The sequence below is a fragment of the Trachurus japonicus genome, chromosome 5 (genome assembly GCF_045865225.1).
Source record: "Trachurus japonicus isolate A0001 chromosome 5, Traja_1.0".
Classification (NCBI taxonomy): Eukaryota; Metazoa; Chordata; class Actinopteri; order Carangiformes; family Carangidae; genus Trachurus; species Trachurus japonicus.
In genome coordinates this window covers 20,805,954-20,832,864 of record NC_140911.1, presented here as the reverse complement: position 1 = coordinate 20,832,864, position 26,911 = coordinate 20,805,954, and the positions used below count along the sequence as shown (strand labels likewise).

The 26,911-nt window shown below is 42.8% G+C and overlaps 3 protein-coding genes across 3 annotated transcripts; all 3 read left to right on the top strand.

Moving 5' to 3' along the window:
• The first annotated feature begins 5,772 nt into the window (after positions 1-5,772).
• Positions 5,773-10,134, top strand: LOC146987520 (odorant receptor 131-2-like). Its single transcript, XM_085777910.1, has 3 exons — positions 5,773-6,561; positions 9,045-9,226; positions 10,065-10,134. The coding sequence occupies exons 1-3, from the start codon at positions 5,791-5,793 to the stop codon at positions 10,132-10,134; spliced, it is 1,023 nt and encodes a 340-aa protein (XP_085634036.1). The 5' UTR covers positions 5,773-5,790.
• Positions 10,135-14,502: 4,368 nt separating this feature from the next.
• Positions 14,503-15,303, top strand: LOC146987519 (odorant receptor 131-2-like). Its single transcript, XM_085777909.1, has one exon. It carries the CDS (start codon positions 14,518-14,520, stop codon positions 15,301-15,303), a length of 786 nt encoding a protein of 261 aa, XP_085634035.1. The 5' UTR covers positions 14,503-14,517.
• Positions 15,304-23,458: 8,155 nt separating this feature from the next.
• Positions 23,459-25,016, top strand: LOC146987518 (odorant receptor 131-2-like). The gene is made up of 2 exons (XM_085777908.1): positions 23,459-23,614; positions 24,219-25,016. Exons 1-2 carry the CDS (start codon positions 23,459-23,461, stop codon positions 25,014-25,016), a joined length of 954 nt encoding a protein of 317 aa, XP_085634034.1.
• The last annotated feature ends 1,895 nt before the right edge of the window (positions 25,017-26,911 follow it).

Sequence of the window (26,911 nt, the reverse complement as noted above, 5' to 3'; positions counted from 1 at the left end):
AGGCTACATGTCTATTCTTTGTGTTTTTCTCTCTTCATTTCCAACCACCTCGTTCCAGGTTTTGCTTGTAGCCAAGTGAAATGGTACGCCCTGTGTCTTTTCTCGCTCACTCTGCATAAAAACAAACGTTATATGAAAACAATAACTAGTGAGAAGAATACAGATGCGTTGGAAACATTGTTTAATTCCTCCTGTGAGCACAGCTGCCCCACAGCCACAGTGGTCTATAGTGTTAACCTGTCCAGGCAGGTCGGTCCTGTCTACCTTTTTAATGTTAGAGCCATTAATGCAGTGTTTTTCAACCTTGGGGTCAGGACCCCATGTGGGGTCGCCTGGAATTCAAATGGGATCGCCTTAAATGTCTAGTAATTGATTTTAAAAAAATTTCAACATACAAATATCTGAGCTTGCGCATCTTGATTAACTCATTGAGTGCCGCGCTCCTTTCCAAAGTTTTAGTCAAGTGTACCGGCAATTTAGACCATTTTTGACTTTTTATGTAGAGCCATAGTGTATTCTATATTATTGCCACCAACACATACTGTAGCTCAATTGAAAGGTGAAACTTTATGCTTCAAATGGCCACAAACCGTTTGTTTCTACGTGCCTCTGTTCCTGAGAAAAGTCAAGCTAAACATGGCTGGGTTTCACCAAAATCCCTGCTTTTTTTCTAGAAAAGGAGATAGAGCGTCTTTTATGAAAGCTGCTCTGTTTGTGTCTGTCGCTCTTCTGACACTCGCATTTCTGGATCAAAGGGCTCGTGTAAGATAAATATATACAACAATTGCTGTTCTATTCACAAAACCACCATCGGGGGCGGGGGGGGCGCCACTAAACAACAATAACACAGACGCACCGTGCCGTGTCACAGCCTCTCGCCGCGGAACGTGAGGGTCTGTTGGCCACAGCGGCTCTGGAACACCGGCCCCACCGGTGGTCGCGGTCCTGCTGTGGTACGGGTCGGTGCCGGCGGCCCAGAGACCATCAGATTTTACCGCGGGAGGACACGGTGTTGCTCCAGATGAAGACCGGGCAGGACTGTCAGCTGAGAGCTTCCTGTTTCTGCTCCGAGCAGCTCGAGCAGCTGGAGCAGCAGCGCAGGTGAGAGCAGAGCAGCTGCTGCATCCACATGCAGAACTCCGTTTGCAAAAGCAGAGTTATGATAAAAACTTCCAGATCATGAGCTGTCATGAGACTTTGATCGTCATCTATTTCAGTTCTGCTCGTCGTAGAGTCCCCAAATTTACATATAATGTGTATTAAAGTGTCTATTTTCATAATTTAAAAAAAAAGCAAAAAACGTAAAATCTCGTTTTTGGCACTCAACGCATGGGAACGAAAAACGAGAAATTACGTGGTTGGCACTCAATGAGTTAAGGGTCACCAGAAATTTGTGATGTCAAAATGGGGTCATGAGCCAAAAACTTTTATTCCTTCACCCAATGAGAATCAATAAGAGAATCGATAAGGAATCGAATCGATAAGGAATCGAATCGATAAGGAATCGAATCGATAAGCAATATCGATAATGAAATCGGAATCGCTAAATTCTTAGCAATTCCCATCCCTAACCCAGATGCAGATAGCCAGGAAACAAGGTTACGTGGCACAAAAAAGGGTTTATTTAACTCACTTGAACATGGAAACACAGGAACACGGCAGGGGATAAAGGCAGGGTATACAACAATACAATACAATCGGACGAAGACAAAGGGAGACACTGAGTTTAAATACATGAGGGAACGAGACACAGGTGGTGCAATTAACACAGGTGAGACACATTAGGTAATCAAGGGCAGGGAGCACACAGGAAGACAGGACAAGGACTTCAAAATAAAACAGGAACTAAACTAGGACAAAGACACAGACCATGATACACAGAACTTCAAAATAAAAATAAAACAGGAACTAAACTAATCAGGGGAACACAGAACGTGACAAACTGTTATCAACATCCAGGGTCTGTAGGTTGACCTACTAACCTCTGACCTGCATCATCTCTGAGCGCCGCACGGTGCGGCTTGTTTACCTGAAAGTTGCTACTGCTAAATGCTATGGTTCGTTTATGCGTGTTTCCGAATTGTCGGAACAAAATGACCAGTTGGACGAAGTTCAGCTTCCACAGGCTTCCTTTCCGCAACCTGGATTTACTAAAGCTCTGGCTAGTTGCGCTAAAAATGGATCCGAATGCCGAAGCGGAATGATTATTATCAGAATGAGCGGGCAGCGGTCGGAGATGATATCATCCAGGTCAGAGGTTAGTAGGTCAACCTACAGACCCCGGATGTTGATAACAGGTTACCTTGGACTCAGAGGGGAATGGCACTAACAAAATATTGGTGAAATGAACGAGTTTTGCAGCAGATAATGTGCTATTAGAGGCTGCATTCCACTGCCCTGTCTCGCATTATACGGATATACACGGCTCTCGACTGGATCTAATTTCATTGGAACGACTTGTAATGACACCAAAGTTATCTGGGTGAGTAAATGATCGCATTTTATGCTAAAAAATAAGGTCCAGATTGTAAAAAACAGCAATTCCCCTTTAAGGTCCAGCGGTTTAGCTCCGTTTACACATTAGAGGTATAGTAAAGCTTATGAATCTAAGATAATAAATCAGTGAGCCCTACTCTTAACCTCAATCAAAGCCAGACTGAAAATAAACCTTAAACTTAATAAAAGTTAAGGTTATCGTTACCAAAAGGAAAATCCTCACACTGAAACAGTGCAAACAAATTTAAAGTAAGAATGACTATGTCTCTAGAACATTAGCAACAAATAAACATATGTACGCCTGAACCTAAATGTATGATGTAATTGTGTAAGCAGGTTAATGTCACCAAAGCATGACGACTCACACATACACACACGTTATGCCCATTACTGTTACTGATCCCATGACAGTTGCAGTGACTACTATATATTAAGTAATTTCAAAGACATCAGACTTACTGTATCATTGCCATATATGACAAACACTAAGGTGAGTGTTGTACTGTCTAAGTCTAAAGAGATAATATATCAATAATGGGGTATTTTTAATTTACTATTATTCTGTAGGCGATCATTGTGTCCTGTAAGGTTATACTGTTCATTGACAAGATTTGAACCTTATTCACATCATTGTTATAAACTGTGGTCTGACTATAGACTATAGATAACAGCAGATTTCTATGTGTAATAGTAGGTCACATGCTGGTATAATTCATTACTGGATATCATTTAGCTCTCTTATCTGGGGGTGCTGGATTTGTGTGTGCAAGCTCACTGGGATGAATGGCTGGGGCATGGGAATTACTGGGAATAACACAGGAGAGCCATCATAAATGTTTTTATGCTATGACAAGTCAAAAATATTTCACTTGAAAAATGTCTATTTTAAAGATTCATATGAAGTCTGACTGACCAAAGGGTTTGACAGGTCCTATTCACAGCATAAACTGTTTGTCTTGTGATGGCAGAAAAACACAGGTGAAAATACTTATATTAGAAATGGCTCTGCTACTGTATATCAAAGTGTGACAGGGAATAATTGTTGCTTTATTTACTTGATTGCTGTTGTGCCTTTAACAGATTTTGAGTGTCTTGTTGTGGGGCAGTAATCAGTCATGTTAAAGAATTGAGTAATCTGCTTAAAGGAAAAATTCTATCCTTTCTCTGTAACATAATGTATATTGACATTATGAGTCACTGACATCATTGATTTCAGTAAAAAGTTAACCGCACATCAACATGGAAGAACTATAAATCTGTGCATTGTTCATAAACACCCTCAGGGTCCGACGTTAAGGTTTTTTCCTACTTGCCCTGTCGGGCAAGTACTTCTCAAATCTACTTGCCCCATCTAAATTCTTACTTGCCCTGCCTAGGTTTTTTTTTTCTGGTTGTGTATACTTTCGCTCATGACGTATATCTTACTAAAATCCTTCCTGTTGACTATATACAACACTACACAACACTTATTTCTTCAGAAAGCAGTATTTATTATTATCTATAATTGCATTTAAATGGCAATCATTGCTGACATGTAAAATTAACTGCTATTTCACATTATTTGACCAGTAGCAGTTACACCCTCCATGCCCTATCTGAACAGGTGAGCCACCTGTTTAATGCCCGATCACAGTTGAAATCTTGAACTGAAGGGCCTTTTAATGGCTAAAAACATTAACCTGGACAACATTTTAACAGATAGCTGGCTCCTCCAATCAGATTTTATTCTTTTCATTGCATTCACATGCCGCAGTGGACAGTGGGCAATTTAGCTTCAGTATTAATATATTAGAAAAGACCAATTTAAAAAAGCATTTTTAATATAAAAATGTTCATGTCCATCTATATGCTCTCAGTACTTGGTTGGGGCCATTTGACTTGAACTACTGGAAATAGCCTAGACTTTTCCATGTTACTCTAGTTTATTGAGATGCCCCTGTAAAACTCAAGGATGTGGGACATTGAAACAACAGTGACAGGCAAACAGCCAATCATCACAGGGGTGTCAAACTCAATTTAGTTCAGGGGCGACAAACAGCACAATTTGATCTCAAGTAGGCCTTACCAGTAAAACAATAGCATGATAGCCTATAAATATATTTAAAAAATTACATTTTTCCTCTGTTTTAGTACATTATTAAGATGTTTACAGTTAATGAACTATCATTTTACAAAACATATTATGAACCACCTGAAATTTCTTGATACATTTTCACACTTGGCAAATTCATGATAAGGGCCGGATTGGACCCACTGCCAGGCCGGTTTTGGCCCGCGGGCCGCATGTTTGACACCCCTGGTTGAAGCACCGTTTCCACGTGTGTTTATTGACAACAGGGTTATAAAAACTAAAAAGGACACGTTAGCTCGTCGGTATGGTAACGGTAACAGGTGACTGTTGCTGCGTGCGTCTGCCCCGAGTCAGAAACAGCGGCGGCGTTAATGAAGCAGCGTCAGGCCGCTCACCGTCAGTGAAATACTCTGAAATCGCCAATTAAATACGGCGAGCCACGAGTGACGTAGATAGCCTATCTCACCTGGTAGAGCATAGGGCTGTCACTTTTTATTCGACATTCGAATATTCGTTCGAATGTGGGGTGAAAAGTTCATATTCGAGCGGTAATGACCTGCTCGATATGTAGGCTGCAGCAAAGATTCTCTGTTTACCATCTTTGGCTGCAGTGCCCAGTGCCTGCATAGCGCTGCGGAACGTCCACCGGACGTGGAAGCGCCGCGAAGAGCCGAAAAGCGGAGCCCTGACTGGACAAGTCCGCACAGGTCCTACTGGCCCGCCTGCAATTTTTAAACTGTTAATGTCGAACCCTGACCCTGTGCAAATGTAATTCATTTGAATAGATGTTTGGTATTAATGGCTTAATCACTTATTTCATGAGAAAAGCTTGACCGGCTCATTGCTGATACTCTGTTGTCTTCTCTTCTACTGTGACCCACAGTTCTCCCTGGTAAAAGAGCTTTGGAGGACCTGGTCAATGTACTCATGAGCCTCTCACACACTGAAAGAAATTTTACAACACCAGTCTACCGGGACATCTTACAAACAGCTGTGGTCAAGAATGTGATTACTGTGGTTCTCTGCATCTGCATTAATTATGTCAATGGTGCCCTGGTACACACATTCAAAAAACATCAGGTCTGAATCAATTCACATGTATAATTCTAAGACCTAATTCAAGGAATCCCTTTGGAAGTTAGCACCACAGGCTATTATTGTTATGTATTACCATGTAATCAACTGTGCTGTTTTTCCTGTGTCCATCCCTACAGGTTTTCAATATGAACCCTCGCTACATCCTGTACATCCATCTGGTAATCAATGATATCATCCTGCTGACTATATTCACCGTCATTCAAGTCCTGAGTTACATTGTGTTCACTCTAAACGTCTCCTTATGTATCATTTTGCTGATGACTGCTATACTTGCAAATCTGAACAATCCTCTGACACTAGCCGTCATGGCAGTAGAGTGTTACATTGCCATTTGTTTCCCCCTCCGCCACACACAGATCTGTACAGTCAAGAGAACTTATGTAGTGATCGGCCTGATTTGGGTGCTAAGTTCACTTTCAATCCTGCCAGATTTATTTGTCGCCTTGGCCACAGAGTCTATGCAGTTCTTTAGCTCAAGGGTTTTCTGCCTCAGAGAAAATATTTTCAGAAACCCATATCTAAGAGAGAAAAGAGACATATCCAACACTGTGTTTTTGGTCATTGTCTGGCTCACTCTTGTATATACATACTTTAAGATACTGTTTACTGCACAAGCAGCTGCAACAGATGCCAAGAAAGCAAGAAACACTGTTCTCCTCCATGGCTTCCAGCTGTTGTTGTGTATGCTTACCTATGTTTTTCATCTAATTTTAGAAGGTCTGACATACTTATTCCCAAGAGGGGTACTGGCCATTCGCTTCACAGTCTCAATATTGGTTCAAGTTCTGCCTCGACTCATCAGTCCGGTGGTTTATGGGCTGCGAGACAAAACTTTCAGAAACCATCTGAAAAGACATCTGTTCCACACAAGGGCTAACATTCCTCCACAAAAATCTGTGAGACCACGATAAAGTCCAGTTTGAGGTGTCTCTATTAAGTTTTAACTGTCCCACATTAAAATGAAAAAAGAAACAATTTTTGTTAAAAGTATTTTTGCGGAATTTTGCACCTTTTTTTTTGCACTGGGGCAAGCAGTACGGCTCATTTGCATTTAAATGGACAGACACTGAAACCAGCCGTTCTTAACTGGGCTGTTTTGAGCAGATGAAAAAAGTGCTGCGATGTTTGATCCTTGGGGTATTTTGATTGAAGCATGTCAAAGACATGTCTTTAAGACACCTGGGAACTATTTTAATTTGTGGAAAAGGGGCATAATAAGTCTCCTTTAAATAAATAGATAAGTATTTAATTTGTTTGGTTCCTATTACTTGCTCCCCTCAAGACATGACAATGTCCAATGATAAATGTTCAATAAAAAGGATTCTTCCTATCCCCATTAAAATTTGGACTTCCTTGTGAATCTGCAGGGCAACACTTGGTCAAGGGCTTAATTTCCAGAATCACTAAAGTTCCCCAATTCATGCTCATGTTCACTAAAGAAATAAAAAGGGGGGTCCCAGCTTGTATATGACAATATTCACCCAATTGTCTACTAAGGAAGGGTTTGGAGAAGTTTCAGTGTCATCAAAATGCTTTTGGAGTTCTGAAGGGGCGGGGGGCAACGTAGTGTGTGTTTTGGACGATTCAAAAGTGAGCACTATCCGCCACCATTATATGAAAATCTGTTGCCAGATGGTGCTAAAACAGGCTGTTCAGACTCAGCTCCTGTGGTCACGTCTGTTTCTATGGCTGCAGTGCACAGCAAGAAACTCCTCCTGAGCTAAGTTGATGAAATGCCGACCAATTTTAAGTCATAAAGTGGTAGCCTAATAATCTTTGCCGTGTAAGTAACCATGTTACTTAGAGCAGAAGTAAGCGATATTTTTTATTTTTGTGTTTACACATTAAATACCTCTTGTCTTGTCTGTCTGCAGTCTCGCTGTCTCGCTGTCTTGCTGTCGAGTTCGGCTCTCAGAAACAACGCTTTTTTACTTGTTTCTACTAGGGATGGGTACCGAAATTCGGTACTTTTTTGATACCGACCGAATTCCCACCAAAGTACCGAGTATCGATTCACATAAAGTCAATCGGTACCACATTTCGGTACCTGAACGCACCATCGTCGTGCGTCAGCGAGAGAGAGTGCAGTCTGCATGAGCCCCGCACACTCGCGCCCGCCCCCCTTCTCTCTCTCTCTCTCTCTGAAATGAGACGCGGAGAAGCGGCAGCGCCAGCCCGTCGTTTTAAATCACTACCTGAAATACAGCCACCCGTCATTAAACGTGAAGAACGGACTGTTGTGACAATCCGTACCGAAGCGGTCCGGTCCCGAGTCCCGCTTCTCATCACAGCGGCGCCATTCAAGTCCTCGTCACGTAATGAGAGCAGATCTAAACGAGGATGAAGTCTCTCACTCTCCTCTCGTCAAAACGTGAAGTCCACATGTTGCAGAGTTTGCTCTGCAGTTTCAGTTGTTTTTTTTATTTGACAAAGTTTCACACAGAGCTTTCTGATGGCTGTAGGAGTCTCTCCATGTTTCTCATTTTCCCACAGTAAAAACGGACATTTTTTCAGACAAGACTATAGTCTCATAAGCTTTTTTTTTTTTTTTCATTGAATAACTATTCCATTATATGAAAATCATTGCCCATCCCTAAAACATAAAATACTCTTAAAGGCTGAGGAGTTGTGATGTTGTTAAGAGGTAAATATTAAAATTTTAGACATTTTTATTTTTTTTTTATTTTAATTACTACACACAAAAAGTACCGAAAACAGGTACCGATTGGTACCGATATCGGTTCCCAGGTACTGAGTATCGATACCGTATCGATTCAAATGCGAAAGGTACCCATCCCTAGTTTCTACGGCTTTTTAATTTGATTCAAGACTTCGATCCACATCTTAAGGAGTGTCTCTTTCAGTCGGGCTACTGTTTTTAATGATCGAATGTGCCGATCGCTCTATTTTAAGCAGAATCTGGGTGGTTCGCTGCCGCCCGCCGCCATCTCCGAGACGTCATTAGAGTGACGCCGGTTTTAAAATTTTTACTCACTCCTCTGGGTTTCCACCACCACTGTATGGACATTTCCCTCCGCTACTTCGTGGATAATCTTCCTACGAACACTTCGGCTTGTGGCTGAAGCCAGTTCGACTGAATCCTGCAGCCAGTGACTCTGGAGAGTACTGCCACCGCAAGCGGAGGCTCACCTGAGTTCGTCTCCACCAGCGGGCTCGGTCTACGTGCCCTGGCCGGGTAAAGCCTCCGGCTGCTGTCTTGTGTCGTCTTCGCTTTGCTGTGGGCTCCAGGACGGAGCCCTGGCGGGTAGGTGTCCTGCACGGCACTTTCCTCTCCTCCGCAGCCTCGTCCTGCACATCGTTCCCGGCTCTCTCCGGCTGTCTGCTCTGCTGGCTGCTGTTCTCTCTCCCTCTGTTTCAGTGCATCGCATCCATGCCTCCGCTCTCCTCGCCGTCCAGCTGTGACAGCTGCACCCGTCTGGCCGGAAAGATCCTGGAGCTGGAAGCAAGAATCTCTCGCCTCTACCAGATCCAGGAAGATGAGAAATTTCTGGACACCATCGTCTTCGGACCAGCCCAAACGGACCCAAACAGAGCTTTGGGGTCAGATGTCACCGTGCCCTCAGATACTGCCCCGCCATGCCCAACCCCCCTCCATCATAACAACTGGTTGGTGGTTCAGTGGCAAAGGAAGGAAAGAACCCCCCCCCCACCTCTTCTTCCTCATTTTAATCTTCATCTTGATAACAGATATGACATTCTTAGTCAGAAAGACTTCCCTATTTTGCCCGCGCCCTCTCAACCCAGGTCCCCCTCTTCACAGGGTTCTTCTAATTCCCCGCGACCCCTCCCTCCTCCACCCACTGTGCCAAAGCCCCCCCCAGGGTTCCGCCGCTCCATAGCCTACTTCACCCCCGCACCCCGGGCAGGCCCTGCCAGGCCTCCAGCCTCGTGTCATACAAGGTCACAATACACTAAACCTGCCCCCAGTCACCCGGCCCCCCGCTCTACTCTCCCTCATATCTCTCCACCCACCAAGATGGTTGTGGGTGACTCCATCACTAGGAACATCCGTCTTCAAAACTCCACTACACACTGTCTACCTGGTGCCACTGTCACTTCACTATTAAACAAGCTCCCTGACCTGCTCCAATCAACTCCCCCCTCTGTCAACCGCATCATTATCCATGTAGGGACAAATGACATTGCCCTCCGGCAATCTGAGGTGCTCAAAGCCAGATTCAACAAACTATTTGAGTTTTTGAAAACTTGTGGTAAAACAGTTTTCATCTGTGGCCCTCTTCCCACACTCAATCTTGGCTCAGAACGTTTCAGCAGACTCCTGTCCCTTAACTCCTGGCTCCAGGTTGCCTGCAGAGAGCAGGGCTTCAACTTCATTGACAATTTTAACTTATTCTGGAACCGTCCCTCCTTTTACCAGGGTGATGGTATCCATCCAAGCAGGCTGGGTAGCCGCGTACTGTCTGGCAACCTCCAGCACGCAGTACTGAACCCATGACTGACAACAACTGAATCAGCCCCCCTCACCCCTGCCTATATTTGCCCATGAGACCCAATGAAAACATTGCACTTGCTAAGTTACTGGACTGTATTGCTGATGTAAAGCAGTGGCTGGCTCTGAACTTTTTGCACCTGAATGACAGCAAAACTGAATGTATTTTGTTTGCCACTCCATCTATGTCAAATGTTTTACCTGCAAACTCTGGGACCTTGGCGCCCTTTTTTAAACCACATGTAAAGAATCTTGGGGTAACATTTGACAGTGGACTCAGATTCGACAAGCAGATTAGGTCTGTTGTTAGCACCAGCTTTTTTTTTCAGCTGCGTCTCTTGGCCAAAGTGAAGCCTTTTTTAAGTCGGCAGGACCTCGAGAAGGCAATCCACGCTTTTATCAGTTCAAGACTCGACTATTGTAATGCACTGTATGTTGGCCTCAGCCAGTCTTTAATCTCGCGTCTTCAACTCGTCCAGAACGCTGCCGCACTTTTTTTAACAGGCACATCCAGGCGGGAACATATTACCCCTGTGCTGTCGTCTCTCCACTGGCTTCCTGTTTGTTTTAGAATTGATTTTAAACTTTTATTGTTTGTTTTTTATGCCATCAACGGCCTGGCTCCCTCCTACCTGTCAGAGATTTTAACTATCCGCGATCATGGCAGGGCCCTCCGTTCTTCCGGCCAGCTTCTGTTAGAGGTCCCAAGCTCTAGATATAAACAGTGGGGCGATTGTTCGTTTGCTGTTGCAGCTCCCAGGCTGTGGAACAGACTGCCACCCGACATTCGCACCATTACTGACCTCAGCCTTTTTAAATCGAAGCTAAAGACGCACCTTTTTAGATTAGCTTTTAACTCTGACTAGGGAAGTCCTGCTCTTAAGTGTACTTATTTTTACCTGTTTTTATTCTACTGTATGCACTTTGAGAGGGCTTTTAACACCCTGCAGCACTAGTAGCACTTTCTTGTGTCTTCTTGCAGCACTGTGGCACTTTCCTGGATTTCTATGTATTGTTCTTTATGTATTATTTTATTGCCTTGATGTAAAGCACTTTGGGTACCGTCTGGCTACTGTAAAGTGCTATACTTTACTGTAAAGTGCTATACAAATAAATTTTGATTGATTGATTGATTGATACCTCTAATGTGTTTACACATTAGAGGTATAGTAAAGCTTATGAATCTAAGATAATAAATCAGTGAGCCCTACTCTTAACCTCAATCAAAGCCAGACTGAAAATAAACCTTAAACTTAATAAAAGTTAAGGTTATCGTTACCAAAAGGAAAATCCTCACACTGAAACAGTGCAAACAAATTTAAAGTAAGAATGACTATGTCTCTAGAACATTAGCAACAAATAAACATATGTACGCCTGAACCTAAATGCATGATGTAATTGTGTAAGCAGGTTAATGTCACCAAAGCATGACGACTCACACATACACACACGTTATGCCCATTACTGTTATTGATCCCATGACAGTTGCAGTGACTACTATATATTAAGTAATTTCAAAGACATCAGACTTACTGTATCATTGCCATATATGACAAACACTAAGGTGAGTGTTGTACTGTCTAAGTCTAAAGAGATAATATATCAATAATGGGGTATTTTTAATTTACTATTATTCTGTAGGCGATCATTGTGTCCTGTAAGGTTATACTGTTCATTGACAAGATTTGAACCTTATTCACATCATTGTTATAAACTGTGGTCTGACTATAGACTATAGATAACAGCAGATTTCTATGTGTAATAGTAGGTCACATGCTGGTATAATTCATTACTGGATATCATTTAGCTCTCTTATCTGGGGGTGCTGGATTTGTGTGTGCAAGCTCACTGGGAAGATTGGCTGGGGCATGGGAATTACTGGGAATAACACAGGAGAGCCATCATAAATGTTTTTATGCTATGACAAGTCAAAAATATTTCACTTGAAAAATGTCTATTTTAAAGATTCATATGAAGTCTGACTGACCAAAGGGTTTGACAGGTCCTATTCACAGCATAAACTGTTTGTCTTGTGATGGCAGAAAAACACAGGTGAAAATACTTATATTAGAAATGGCTCTGCTACTGTATATCAAAGTGTGACAGGGAATAATTGTTGCTTTATTTACTTGATTGCTGTTGTGCCTTTAACAGATTTTGAGTGTCTTGTTGTGGGGCAGTAATCAGTCATGTTAAAGAATTGAGTAATCTGCTTAAAGGAAAAATTATATCCTTTCTCTGTAACATAATGTATATTGACATTATGAGTCACTGACATCATTGATTTCAGTAAAAAGTTAACCGCACATCAACATGGAAGAACTATAAATCTGTGCATTGTTCATAAACACCCTCAGGGTCCGACGTTAAGGTTTTTTCCTACTTGCCCTGTCGGGCAAGTACTTCTCAAATCTACTTGCCCCATCTAAATTCTTACTTGCCCTGCCTAGGTTTTTTTTTTCTGGTTGTGTATACTTTTGCTCATGACGTATATCTTACTAAAATCCTTCCTGTTGACAATATACAACACTACACAACACTTATTTCTTCAGAAAGCAGTATTTATTATTATCTATAATTGCATTTAAATGGCAATCATTGCTGACATGTAAAATTAACTGCTATTTCACATTATTTGACCAGTAGCAGTTACACCCTCCATCTGAACAGGTGAGCCACCTGTTTAATGCCCGATCACAGTTGAAATCTTGAACTGAAGGGCCTTTTAATGGCTAAAAACATTAACCTGGACAACATTTTAACAGATAGCTGGCTCCTCCAATCAGATTTTATTCTTTTCATTGCATTCACATGCCGCAGTGGACAGTGGGCAATTTAGCTTCAGTATTAATATATTAGAAAAGACCAATTTAAAAAAGCATTTTTAATATAAAAATGTTCATGTCCATCTATATGCTCTCAGTACTTGGTTGGGGCCATTTGACTTGAACTACTGGAAATAGCCTAGACTTTTCCATGTTACTCTAGTTTATTGAGATGCCCCTGTAAAACTCAAGGATGTGGGACATTGAAACAACAGTGACAGGCAAACAGCCAATCATCACAGGGGTGTCAAACTCAATTTAGTTCAGGGGCGACAAACAGCACAATTTGATCTCAAGTAGGCCTTACCAGTAAACAATAGCATGATAGCCTATAAATATATTTTAAAAATTACATTTTTCCTCTGTTTTAGTACATTATTAAGATGTTTACAGTTAATGAACTATCATTTTACAAAACATATTATGAACCACCTGAAATTTCTTGATACATTTCACACTTGGCAAATTCATGATAAGGGCCGGATTGGACCCACTGCCAGGCCGGTTTTGGCCTGCGGGCCGCATGTTTGACACCCCTGGTTGAAGCACCGTTTCCACGTGTGTTTATTGACAACAGGGTTATAAAAACTAAAAAGGACACGTTAGCTCGTCGGTATGGTAACGGTAACAGGTGACTGTTGCTGCGTGCGTCTGCCCCGAGTCAGAAACAGCGGCGGCGTTAATGAAGCAGCGTCAGGCCGCTCACCGTCAGTGAAATACTCGGTGAAATCGCCAATTAAATACGGCGAGCCACGAGTGACGTAGATAGCCTATCTCACCTGGTAGAGCATAGGGCTGTCACTTTTTATTCGACATTCGAATATTCGTTCGAATGTGGGGTGAAAAGTTCATATTCGAGCGGTAATGACCTGCTCGATATGTAGGCTGCAGCAAAGATTCTCTATTTACCATCTTTGGCTGCAGTGCCCAGTGCCTGCATAGCGCTGCGGAACGTCCACCGGACGTGGAAGCGCCGCGAAGAGCCGAAAAGCGGAGCCCTGACCGGACAAGTCCGCACAGGTCCTACTGGCCCGCCTGCAATTTTTACTTGCCCCGGGCAATCGGGCAACTGTTAATGTCGAACCCTGACCCTGTGCAAATGTAATTCATTTGAATAGATGTTTGGTATTAATGGCTTAATCACTTATTTCATGAGAAAAGCTTGACCGGCTCATTGCTGATACTCTGTTGTCTTCTCTTCTACTGTGACCTACAGTTCTCCCTGGTAAAAGAGCTTTGGAGGACCTGGTCAATGTACTCATGAGCCTCTCACACACTGAAAGAAATTTTACAACACCAGTCTACCGGGACATCTTACAAACAGCCGTGGTCAAGAATGTGATTACTGTGGTTCTCTGCATCTGCATTAATTATGTCAATGGTGCCCTGGTACACACATTCAAAAAACATCAGGTCTGAATCAATTCACATGTATAATTCTAAGACCTAATTCAAGGAATCCCTTTGGAAGTTAGCACCACAGGCTATTATTGTTATGTATTACCATGTAATCAACTGTGCTGTTTTTCCTGTGTCCATCCCTACAGGTTTTCAATATGAACCCTCGCTACATCCTGTACATCCATCTGGTAATCAATGATATCATCCTGCTGACTATATTCACCGTCGTTCAAGTCCTGTGTTACATTGTGTTCACTCTAAACGTCTCCTTATGTATCATTTTGCTGATGACTGCTATACTTGCAAATCTGAACAATCCTCTGACACTAGCCGTCATGGCAGTAGAGTGTTACATTGCCATTTGTTTCCCCCTCCGCCACACACAGATCTGTACAGTCAAGAGAACTTATGTAGTGATCGGCCTGATTTGGGTGCTAAGTTCACTTTCAATCCTGCCAGATTTATTTGTCGCCTTGGCCACAGAGTCTATGCAGTTCTTTAGCTCAAGGGTTTTCTGCCTCAGAGAAAATATTTTCAGAAACCCATATCTAAGAGAGAAAAGAGACATATCCAACACTGTGTTTTTGGTCATTGTCTGGCTCACTCTTGTATATACATACTTTAAGATACTGTTTACTGCACAAGCAGCTGCAACAGATGCCAAGAAAGCAAGAAACACTGTTCTCCTCCATGGCTTCCAGCTGTTGTTGTGTATGCTTACCTATGTTTTTCATCTAATTTTAGAAGGTCTGACATACTTATTCCCAAGAGGGGTACTGGCCATTCGCTTCACAGTCTCAATATTGGTTCAAGTTCTGCCTCGACTCATCAGTCCGGTGGTTTATGGGCTGCGAGACAAAACTTTCAGAAACCATCTGAAAAGACATCTGTTCCACACAAGGGCTAACATTCCTCCACAAAAATCTGTGAGACCACGATAAAGTCCAGTTTGAGGTGTCTCTATTAAGTTTTAACTGTCCCACATTAAAATGAAAAAAGAAACAATTTTTGTTAAAAGTATTTTTGCGGAATTTTGCACCTTTTTTTTTGCACTGGGGCAAGCAGTACGGCTCATTTGCATTTAAATGGACAGACACTGAAACCAGCCGTTCTTAACTGGGCTGTTTTGAGCAGATGAAAAAAGTGCTGCGATGTTTGATCCTTGGGGTATTTTGATTGAAGCATGTCAAAGACATGTCTTTAAGACACCTGGGAACTATTTTAATTTGTGGAAAAGGGGCATAATAAGTCTCCTTTAAATAAATAGATAAGTATTTAATTTGTTTGGTTCCTATTACTTGCTCCCCTCAAGACATGACAATGTCCAATGATAAATGTTCAATAAAAAGGATTCTTTCTATCCCCATTAAAATTTGGACTTCCTTGTGAATCTGCAGGGCAACACTTGGTCAAGGGCTTAATTTCCAGAATCACTAAAGTTCCCCAATTCATGCTCATGTTCACTAAAGAAATAAAAAGGGGGGTCCCAGCTTGTATATGACAATATTCACCCAATTGTCTACTAAGGAAGGGTTTGGAGAAGTTTCAGTGTCATCAAAATGCTTTTGGAGTTCTGAAGGGGCGGGGGGCAACGTAGTGTGTGTTTTGGACGATTCAAAAGTGAGCACTATCCGCCACCATTATATGAAAATCTGTTGCCAGCTGGTGCTAAAACAGGCTGTTCAGACTCAGCTCCTGTGGTCACGTCTGTTTCTATGGCTGCAGTGCACAGCAAGAAACTCCTCCTGAGCTAAGTTGATGAAATGCCGACCAATTTTAAGTCATAAAGTGGTAGCCTAATAATCTTTGCCGTGTAAGTAACCATGTTACTTAGAGCAGAAGTAAGCGATATTTTTGTGTTAATATAAGTCTTAAATAGTTATATCTCCCGACAGCAATCACTTACATAGAGTGTTTGCACCGAAACACGGGTCTCTCAGTCCCTCTGCTCTGCTCTGAGCCGAGGAGAAAACTTTTCTTGTATCCTACAATTTTTATCCAATGAGGAGAGAGAACAGCATGAAGGGCTGTGTGTGCAGCCAAGGGATGCGCGTGAATGTGGTGACGTAGGGACGAGGACCAATAGATCCATGACGAGGGCGGGGGCTGCTAACTCCATCGGCTGACAAGAAGTTATGGTGCGTTCAAGGCAGCCCGTAACTCGTGTTTTTCTGACCTGTGAAGTCGTACCAGTTCGATCTGGGGCGAGTTCACAAGTCGGAAGTTACGAGTGGCCGTTATAGTGACTTTCACAGGCAACAGGTCAGAGAAACGCGAGTTGTGGGTTGCCTGTAACGCTACAAAGTCGTAAGTCGTGACTTGAAGCTGTAACTTACGGTTTCAAAAGCCTGCCTAGAACGCAGCATTAGCCAAAACGACCGGATCGCTTACTTCTGCTTTAACAAAATAAAATTTATTGTAGACTGATCGGTTCATTGTAAAACATTTATTTATTTACGTAAATGTGGTGATTTCAGTACTAGCCCAGCTCCTCCTCACTTTTCATTCAAACAAACTAATGTGACTGCCACAGTTGTTAGATTTCATCAATGAGACCAACATTAATATCCTAAAAAGAATTTAACCAGCCAGCGGTAAACCTCTAAGGCTGTCTTTACACTGCAGGCCTTTATGCCCAATTCCAATTTGTTGCCTATATCTGATTTTTTTGACAGTCTATTTACATGTTCTATCAGAAGTGACCCAGATCTGATAATCTGCATTTACATCTGCTGTGCTTGCATGAAACGACCCGCTGGAAATAAACTAGTGATTTGAGGAGATTGTCACGTATAATAATACTTTTAAACGAAGGTGAGACTGGTGTTCAGAGTTTATATCCAACACGTCACTTATAAAGTGAACGTTACAAAATAAAGTTAGTGAAGTGGCTGCGTGGAGCGGAGCTGCTGTGAGATGAGCAGCTGACAGTGACGGTGACAGTTGTGCCACCGTTCGATCCTCCGTCGTTCACGTAGTGAGGACGGGACAGCCTCTTGGGCACATTTGTGTACATTGTTTGTTTTTTCTCTCTTGATTTCTTATCGGCTTGGTTCAGTTTTTGCTGGTAGGAAAACGTGAAATCTGGTGTTTATCTTGCGCGCTCTCTTTTTTCAAATTCCCTCGCTTGCCCTCATATTGATCCGCATAGAAATGAATGTTACTGTAGGCCTATATGAGAACAAGAACTAGTGAGGGGGGAAAAAAACAGACTTGCGGACACCACAAAAATTAAACACTGTGACAGCAATTACAGCTGGCCACAGCTGGCCACGGTAGTCCAGGTCAGCCCCATGTGTCAATCACAGGCTACAGAGGTCCAGCAAGACGCGTGAGCACGTGAATTAATATTTTCATTGATGACGTATGGCACGCATTGCCAGGAAAGATCCGATCTGTCTGTTTCCGATCTGACAATATCCGATTCAATGCGCATTTGTCCCGTTTACACATTCATGTTACAGATCCGATCTGAGCCAGGAATTGGGCCACTTGAGCCGTGCAGTGTAAAGACAGCCTAAAAGCATGCGGATAAGTTACTTGGCTCGTTTTCTCCCCAGGGATGACGACGAAGGTCGGCCCCAGCAGATCAGCCCAGTAGAGCGGCTGCTGCCGCTGTGACAGCCGCTGTCACGGTCCCCGGTCGGGGCTCACACAGACCAAAACAAACGTCGGAGCAAATTGACCACAGACTCTGGATTAAACTGTGACTTTCTCGCATGAAAAAATATTAAAACTGACGTGATAACAGTGATAAAACCAGAATTAAAACAGGTTTTAGCATCTTTACTGCTATGGCTGTTGGTTTGCCACGAAACGGCGATAGCGATGCTAATTTCTGTTAGTCCATCTATGGAGTTTTACATTATACGTTAGCATTAGGCTAGCGGACTTTATGCTTAGTTGTGATACTGGCTGTGTGTTTTGAACGTTGTGTCAAGCCTAGTTTGGGACTATTGGGAGCTACATGAACCACATCACCACACTGGCGGTGACATCAAAAGCTGTCGCCACTCTGTTATATCAATCACTCTGGCCATAGCAATACATCCACCCATAAACATTAGCCCATGCTACCGTTAGCCACATGCTCTCCCTGAGAGGGGCGTGTAACAGGCAAGGCAGGCGTTGACAGACAGAGCTCATTAACATTTAAAGGTGCAGGCACAGAAACAGCCTGTTCTCAGTAGAGCTCATTTGAGCGACTTTTAGACAGCTGAAATTCAGGACCACGGATCAGTTTGGGGCAATACATTTTGAATACAGTGTAGTTGGACGTCTGACGGCTGTGTGAAATTGATTAAAAAGAGTATAATATGGGACCTCAGGGTTTCCCCCAGAAAACTTGTTAAGCCCGGTGGTAGGGTGACATCGGTAGCCCATCGGCGGGCCACCGATGCCCAAGCGTGTTTTTTTGTGACAGGGGCCTGACCCTGACCATTGACTGATGGCAGGGCCCTGTAGGGAACAGATTCATTAATGGAGCAGTAGCATTTAGAAGGCGTGATTCAATAAGGCCTTAAGATCGATATTAAAAGTTGACTGGAAATTTGATTAGAAGATAGATTTGTTATTAGAAGATGAGTCTTACAGAAAGGCACTCTTGAAATACTGTTCAATCAACCACAAAAAATAATTATTATTATTATAATTGTAACAAAAATATTTAAATAAATAACATCAACTGTTTGCATTAAAAACTAAAAAACGACTGACTGGTGTCTCCATTGTTGAAGTGTGGCGTTATTTCTCAGATCTTTTTTTTTTTCTCCGAGATCTTTTTTACATCTGGAGTCACGTTACATACGCTCTTTTTCCAGTCAGTCGTCATGGAAACGTGACACTCACGGATCTACTGTTTGGACCAGAGAAGACAACGTGTGTGATCGCAAACTTTACGAGCTGAAAAATGAAACAGTGGATCATTTCCACATCAGGTCAAAGAAGCCCCGCGGCTCACAGGAGTCCGGAGCTCTGACGCTGCAGGGGACGACATGCTAACAGCTAACAGCTACCAGCTAACAGCTACCTGCCATGCTACAACAGCTGGCTGAGCCTCTGGAGCCGCGGCTCGGCTCACGTTAACGTGGACTCGGTGCGTTCCTCTCGGTCAGCTGGTGAAGCAGCAGTGACGTTGTCAGGTGATGAAAAAGATACCTGATCACGTGTTTATGGAGTACAAAACCTGATTTTAAAAAATTAATAAACGATGCTTAGCCTGGCGGTGGGGCAAGTAAGGCTTGGCGGCCCGCCAGGCTTATAATGCACTGGGGGAAACCCTGGACCTTTAAAATAAGGTGCACAGCAGCAGTACAGAAAAGGATGCGTTTCGGCCAGCAGCCATCCTCAGCACTGGTTTTGTGGGTGTGTCTCCCTTTTAAACAGAACCAGCTGGTCTAAATCAGTCATCACGGTATACAACCCAATCATAGAAATTATTCAGGACAGTGAGATATTAGATAATGTATTGTAAACATGTTTTACATACAACTAGGACAAAAGTGAGCCATCATAAATATCCCTATCATATCAGAAAATAGAACTTTTACGCACAGTGACGAGACAAGAGGCTGTGGGTTCGACTATAATAAATAGAATGCCATGAATAGAAAAGGGACAAAAAAGAAAAGAAAAAAAGAACAATAGTAGCATCACATAGATACAGGCCAAACTACATAAGAAGGTCCAAATGGAACCTAGAAAAAACTTGGACAAAATGCCCAACTAGGGTTGTTCGGTATACCGGTACTAGAGTGGTACCGGGGTACTGACGCATTTAAAGTATATATTTTTTGGGCATTTATACCTTTATAGATAGTACAGTTGAGACAGACAGGAAACGGGGAGGCAGAGAGAGGGGGAATGACATGCAGTAAATGGCGCCCGACACGGGATTCGAACCAGGGCCGACTGCAGCGAGGACTGTGCCGCTATACATGGGGCGCCCGCTCTAACCACTTCGCCACGCGACGCCCCGTACTGACGCATTTAAAACGGTACCATACTGCGCTTAGATGGGACCGGTACCGGCAGCGGTGACGTCGCCACGTGAAGTCGCCGCATTGTAATTTGAGCCGCGGCGAGCAAGTGAGCGAGCCACAAACGAAGCAAGGTGCTTTTTTTTTTATTACCGTTACAGCGCCACCTGTCCATGTGCCTGTGTTTGTGTGTGTGTCTCTGTGTGTGCGCGCGAGAGAGAGACGGCCGCCACAGACTCGTTAATTAATGCAAACACTGCTGGTTGATAAGTTTCGTTTTCACCGCGCACCACCACTGGCATGCTCTCTCTCTCTCTCTCTCTCTCTTGCGTTGATGGGGGGGGGCAGAATCAATTTGGTCTACGTATGGGAAACAGTAGGTGTGTGTGTTTGACATAGACTGTAAAAAGAATGGACGTAGCACCCGTGACGTCCGCCATTGGTTTGGGGGAGTCTGTTTTGTGCCGCTACTACGGGGGTTTGAACCGCGCCATGTTGGATTCTACTTGCCATATTTGGAGCGGTGCGGCGGTTGGCCGGCCGAGAGCCCGCCCACTGGCCTCGTAGCAGCGGTCTCCGGACCTGTCACTCAACGGTTCTGCGCCCTAATTGGCCAGAACTTTAAACCTAATAATAGTAAAACGGTAGAGTTTAAAAAAAATTCACCCCCCTCAGAGTGTGTGCGGGGGTAGAAACTATCGGTTGAGACCAAAAAATTAAAATGTACCAGGCTGTAAATATGTTTTTTTAAGCTGTAAAATCGGCTATTTTAACATGGGGCTCAATTGGAGTTGCTCCCTTCTGGAGCCAGCCCCCAGAGGAAGCCGAGGGGATTGGAGTTTTTTGAACGCGGAAGTGAGCTTCACTTCTCAGACCGACAACTGCCCCCTTGGTGTTTGAGTAACATGAACGTTTGTGTTTCATTCTATAAACTACTGATAACAATTTCTCCCAAAAATTACAACTAGTCAAAATAACAAAAAAAGATGCAGTGTTTTCAGACCTCAAATAATGCAAAGAAAACAAGTTGATATTCATTTTTAAGACCCACTCCCGTGAAAATCGTGTTTTTTGAGCTTTTCACATGTTCCTGTGGCATTTTTCTTGTGTTAGAGCACTTATCAGCAGTGCAAAATTGCATTTCAGAGTTTTTCTGCCTTCAAACTGCTGTGAACCAATGGCAGACTCAAACTGGCAGTTTCAGGAAGACTGGAGTTGAGGGTGTCACAGCTCCAGGGGAGGGCACTAGTGCTACAAGCTCCCGCCCCGCTCTGCATCTGGCTCAGAGGTGAAAGCCTTCACAGCTCGGTGTAGCTGTCAAGGTATAACAGGGATAGCTCACCTGGTAGAGCAGCTTGCACTGTGAGCAAGGACTATGCACCAGTCTGGGATCGAATCCCAGTGTGGAGTTTTACGTTAAACGCGCTGAATCTGTAATTGTACAATGTCCAGCTGTCAGCAAGCGGGGGGGTGGGGTGCGAGGAGGTGGCTGGGCGGGTGCAGAGCAGCGCAGTCTCCGCCCACCCCCCAGAGGTGCATTGCTAATGTGCATGGCTAATGAGCTGGTTTTAAAATGGCCGAAAAGGGTCGCGGGAGTGGGACTTTAAACAGACCACTAATGTTTTAATTTAGGAAGAGTTCAGATTAATATAGATGGAAATTTAATCCTGCAGCAGCAGTAACTGTTTACTGATTTACTGATTACTGATGCATATGTTATAGTTCTAAGATTTTCTATTAAAATAAAGCCAATAATGACATTTTTTGTGTTCTCTTTTTATTTGGAAAAGTACCGAAAAGTATCGGAAAGTATCGAAAAACATGTTGGTACCGATACCGGTACCAAAATGTTGGTATCATGACAACACTACGCCCAACTATCTGCATTAGATCAAGACCTGGATAAAAATTATATCAATAATCGCTTCACATCGAGACCAGGAGCCTCCCATCTCTATCCCATAGAACAACACAATCCCCCCAGTAAATGTTGTTGTAGAAAACTGATGTGTGACAAGTAAATGTGGTATATGTATTTGCTGTGGACAATGTGGGGTCCACCCATGTAGCCAGGAAAGCCCATGTGGAACCCCCAGACAATAATATTAGACCGCATACGTATCATCATCACGGTTACAGAGAGCATATATGTTACATATATCATCAACACAATTACAGAACTCTGGAGGAGTTTCATCTAAAATATACACATGGCCAGGTAGAGGGTTAGCAAAACAGGGGAAAGGTTCGTCTTTAAGTTATTTAAAATCCAAATAAGCTGCAGATTCATTTGGTAATTTCCTGTAGGTTCATTACTACTAAAGAGACACCATTCAATAGCTTCACATTGTCAGTTGATATATCATATACTGATTATAAAATTCAATTTGACACACTTATCTCATTCATTGAAATAACACAAATATGCAGATGAACCACGCACGTCAACATGAACACTCATACACAACTAACGACCTCCATCAACCTTTATAAACTCTCATTAACATGCACAACAGACTGGTATAATGTGAGATCCTACTGGGTATGAGCATTTTCTTCACGCTTACTGCCATTATCACACTGAATCAATATTGCATGGGCTGCAAAGGATTGTGTTATTGTGTTGATCATTCTATTGTATTGCTGCATGATATATGTTTGTTTAATGTACTTTTCCTGCTATTTAGATTCAATATCAAGAGATATCGCTGTGTCTGTTGAAAAGAACGTAAGGGTTTTCTGGAAGATATAATGTAGGGGACAATCAGCAAATTGTCTTCATTCAGTGGTTGTGATCCCTCTACGGTAACTTTGATAGACTAAGCCATCTGCTCTATGATAGCTGATACAGTGTCAGAATAAATTAAATAGCCTGTGATGTAGAATGCACCTCCAGTAGGAAGGAAGGACAGGTAGGATTTTTGTTTTTAACATTTGGAAAATATGTTTTACCCTTGGATTTGTACATTTGTGGCAGATTGACTTTAAAAGCTGAGCATTTCCCTTAATTTGAATCTATTATTGACCATTACATTCTATTAATACTTACACTGTGGAGAGTACAGCGTTACCTAAAGATGTGCTTCTTTCAGACAGGGAGGACTCTACCATTTCAGACATGAATCTATCATCTGTTAATGGCACCTTCACTGCGGCTGGAAGACAGCGGGACTCCTTCACCACAGCTGTGGTCAAAAATGTGATTGTCACAGCCCTGTGTATCTCCATAAACTACATCAATGGTACACTGGTCCACACCTTCAGAAAGCACCAGGTCTGAAGCATAGCTGTGTTTTCATATACGACGTGCAATTAGGAGTATAGATCCATCATTTTTACCAAATCCATTTTCCAGAAAAATGATAGCAGGCTAAAAAGAAATTGAATTGAATTGAAAATCTTTATTGTCCACTGTTGTGTAAATTCATCTTTGGCTTCATAAACAGAGATGTAGCATAAATATATGCAAAAGGCAGTTTTATATCTATTAAAAAGTATAAATAAATAGTATAAGTAAATAAATAACTCCCAAATATTAATGGTTTAATGGGGGGTGGGGAGAGGGGTTAAAGTGCACTGTGTAAAATTATCTGATCATTGATTTAGCAGAATAATGGATGATGGTATGAAGGATTTAAAAATAGACAAAAATGCCTTTCCAAGACAAAAGCATGTGTATTGACACCATATGATAATATTTGTATGATCTGGCTCATTAACTTCAAAATTCTGACAATCATTTGCGAGTTTGTAATATTCCAGTACTGGTCCAAGAAGAGATTGGCTTATTCAGAAAAGGTTGAACAATGTCAGACTTGGACCATGTTGTCGTCTGTTTTTCATCTTATGTTTGTTTGCTTGATTCCCCTTTCTTAAAGATCTTCAGTTCGAGCCCTCGTTACATCCTGTTCATTCACCTGGTGATAAATGACATGACACAGCTGGCCCTGACCACTCTGCTGCATATTCTTAGCTACACCTTGTATACTATCAGTGTATCTTTCTGCCTCATCCTACTGACGATCACCATCCTCACCACCCTCAACACACCACTAAACCTGGCTGGAATGGCAGTTGAGTGCTACATCGCTGTCTGCATCCCCCTCCGTCATGGCCAGTTCTGCACTGTAAAGAAAACCTACATCTTCATTGGTTTGATCTGGGTCGCGAATTCACTATCTATCTTACCAGACCTCTTCATTCTCCTGGCCACAGAGCCTCTGCACTTCTTTCACTCCAGAGTGTTATGTGTTCATTTTTATGTGTTTAGAAGCTACTACAGCCTAAAGAAGGGAGAAGTGTCAAACATTTTTTGTCTTGCCTTGGTTTGGCTCATACTCTTTTATACTTACTTCAGGATTCTGTTTGCTGCCAAAGGAGCAACTTTAGACTTTAAGAAAGCCAGAAATACTATTCTCTTACATGGATTTCAGTTGCTGTTGTGCATGCTTACTTATGTGATGCCCATGTTTGAACAAAGTTTGATCTACTTAATGCCTGAACAGCACTTGTCCATACGCTTTGTCAATTACATCATTGTCCAGATTCTGCCTCGGTTCATTAGCCCCATTGTTTATGGATTGCGAGACCAGACATTCAGGAGATATGTGAGACGTTACCTGCTTTGTAAAGTGAGCACAACAGCCACGCAGAAAATGTCACCATGCATAACATGACACCTCCTATGAAACTGCAGTGACAGTTGCCTAATGTCCACCTTCTGCTTATCACTGCATGTTCTGCATGATTCAGAACGTGTTGAGAGTGAGACCATCCATAAACCTTATTTTCTTTGGTAATCTTTCAGTCCTGTTTTACAGTGTTTATAAAGACTCATATGAAAAGCTGTCTGTCTTCATACACAGTTCTTGACAAGCCTCGGCTCCAAATGTTTATTTTGTTTTTCCTCAGACCAATCGACCAATGAAATTGGCTCAAACTATTTGATTTTTTTTAATTGAACGATTATTTGTAAATAAGACCAGTTTTACTTGTGATAAAAGGTGATAAATGGTGATGTGCAGTGTATCTGTAATGAAAGGTGAATTTTTCAGACTATTTCAGTTGCACTTTCTCTTATGAAGAAGAGATAATTTTATTAGGTCATAATTTGTCTGTAGCTCATTTTGATTTAAAAAGAATTGTGATAAAATCGTAATCGTGAATCATGAGTTGAGTGTATCGTTACATCCCTATTCTCTATCGCACCTTACTGGTAACTTCAGCTTTGAGGAGCCCAGCTCATGGCCGCAATGGATAAAACAGTTCGACAGATTCAGACTGACAGAAGATACTGCTTTCAGAGGCTCCCCTTTGGTATATCTTCCACGCCTGAACATTTTCAGTTGAGAATCTCCCAAATCATCGCAGCGGCAAAGGGCGCTCTGTGCCACGCAAATGACATCCTAGTCCAGGGGTCATCAACTATATTTGTTGAAGGGCCAGAATTTTTCTCAACAGACACCTTGGGGGCCGGACATTTAAATAGGCCGAGATTGAAATTAAATTCACCTTTTTGCCTAATAGGCCTAATTTATTTGTTTATATTCTATTTTACCTGTAAGCTCATAATTTTCATTTATACATATAATCTCTGGTGTTTGGTATGATATAAAATGAAAATCTTGACAGCTGGACTTTCAGATGCTCCCACATGCTGGAGCTTTACACTGCTGACTGGCCCTGTGATTTTCAGCCTAAATATGAAAGGAGGCTGACAATCGGTTCTGATGATACAAGTCAGTAGTCCTGAGTAGTCAGTAGTGTTTCTCTTCTATAATACACATTCTACATCTTGGAGGCGACGTTTTTCCACACCCGGGCAGAGCTCAGTGGGAAACAGTAGGAGAGACACAGGCAGAGGGGGAACCGGGACACAACACCGGAGGGAGAAGCAGGTCCGTGCGCCACAGGACGTGCACAAAAAACAACCGCGTGGCATCAAACACGCGCCGCTACCGCATCGTTTTTGGGTTGTGAGCACGCATGACGCGCATCTACACTGAATGGGTTTGAGTGCGCAAAAGACGCTACATCTGAACGGCCCGTGCACACCCAGTTTAACCAAGGCGGCGGCCAAACTCACCCCGGCAGCTCACCTCTGCAGACAGGCAGGGAAAACCCTGCAGTCCAGCTCCCTAAACTTTCATGCACCCGGCTTTGGGTCCCGCGGCGTTTCCTAATCCCAGCGCATTGACTTACAGGCAGGCGCACACTAACACTTTCTTTGAGCGTGTCTGCGTGTCTCCGTGTCCCAGCGCATTGACTTACAGGCGCACACCAACAGAGACTGAGAAATATAATAGCTACTTTTTAACTATCAGAACTCAGTCGCAGGCTGGATTGGAAGGTTCGGCGGGCCGGATTCGGCCCGCGGGCCGCCAGTTGATGATCACTGTCCTAGTCCATAATTCACTAACTGGTGGCCCGTGGCCCGAGTCCGGACCCAGAGGAAATCCTGTACAGACCCGGATCTATAATCCATTAATTATTAGATGAATTTGACGGGATACTTTTAACCGGCGCAGCTTTTCCAGTGTGTATAACCAATGCTGTAAACACTAGAAAAGCT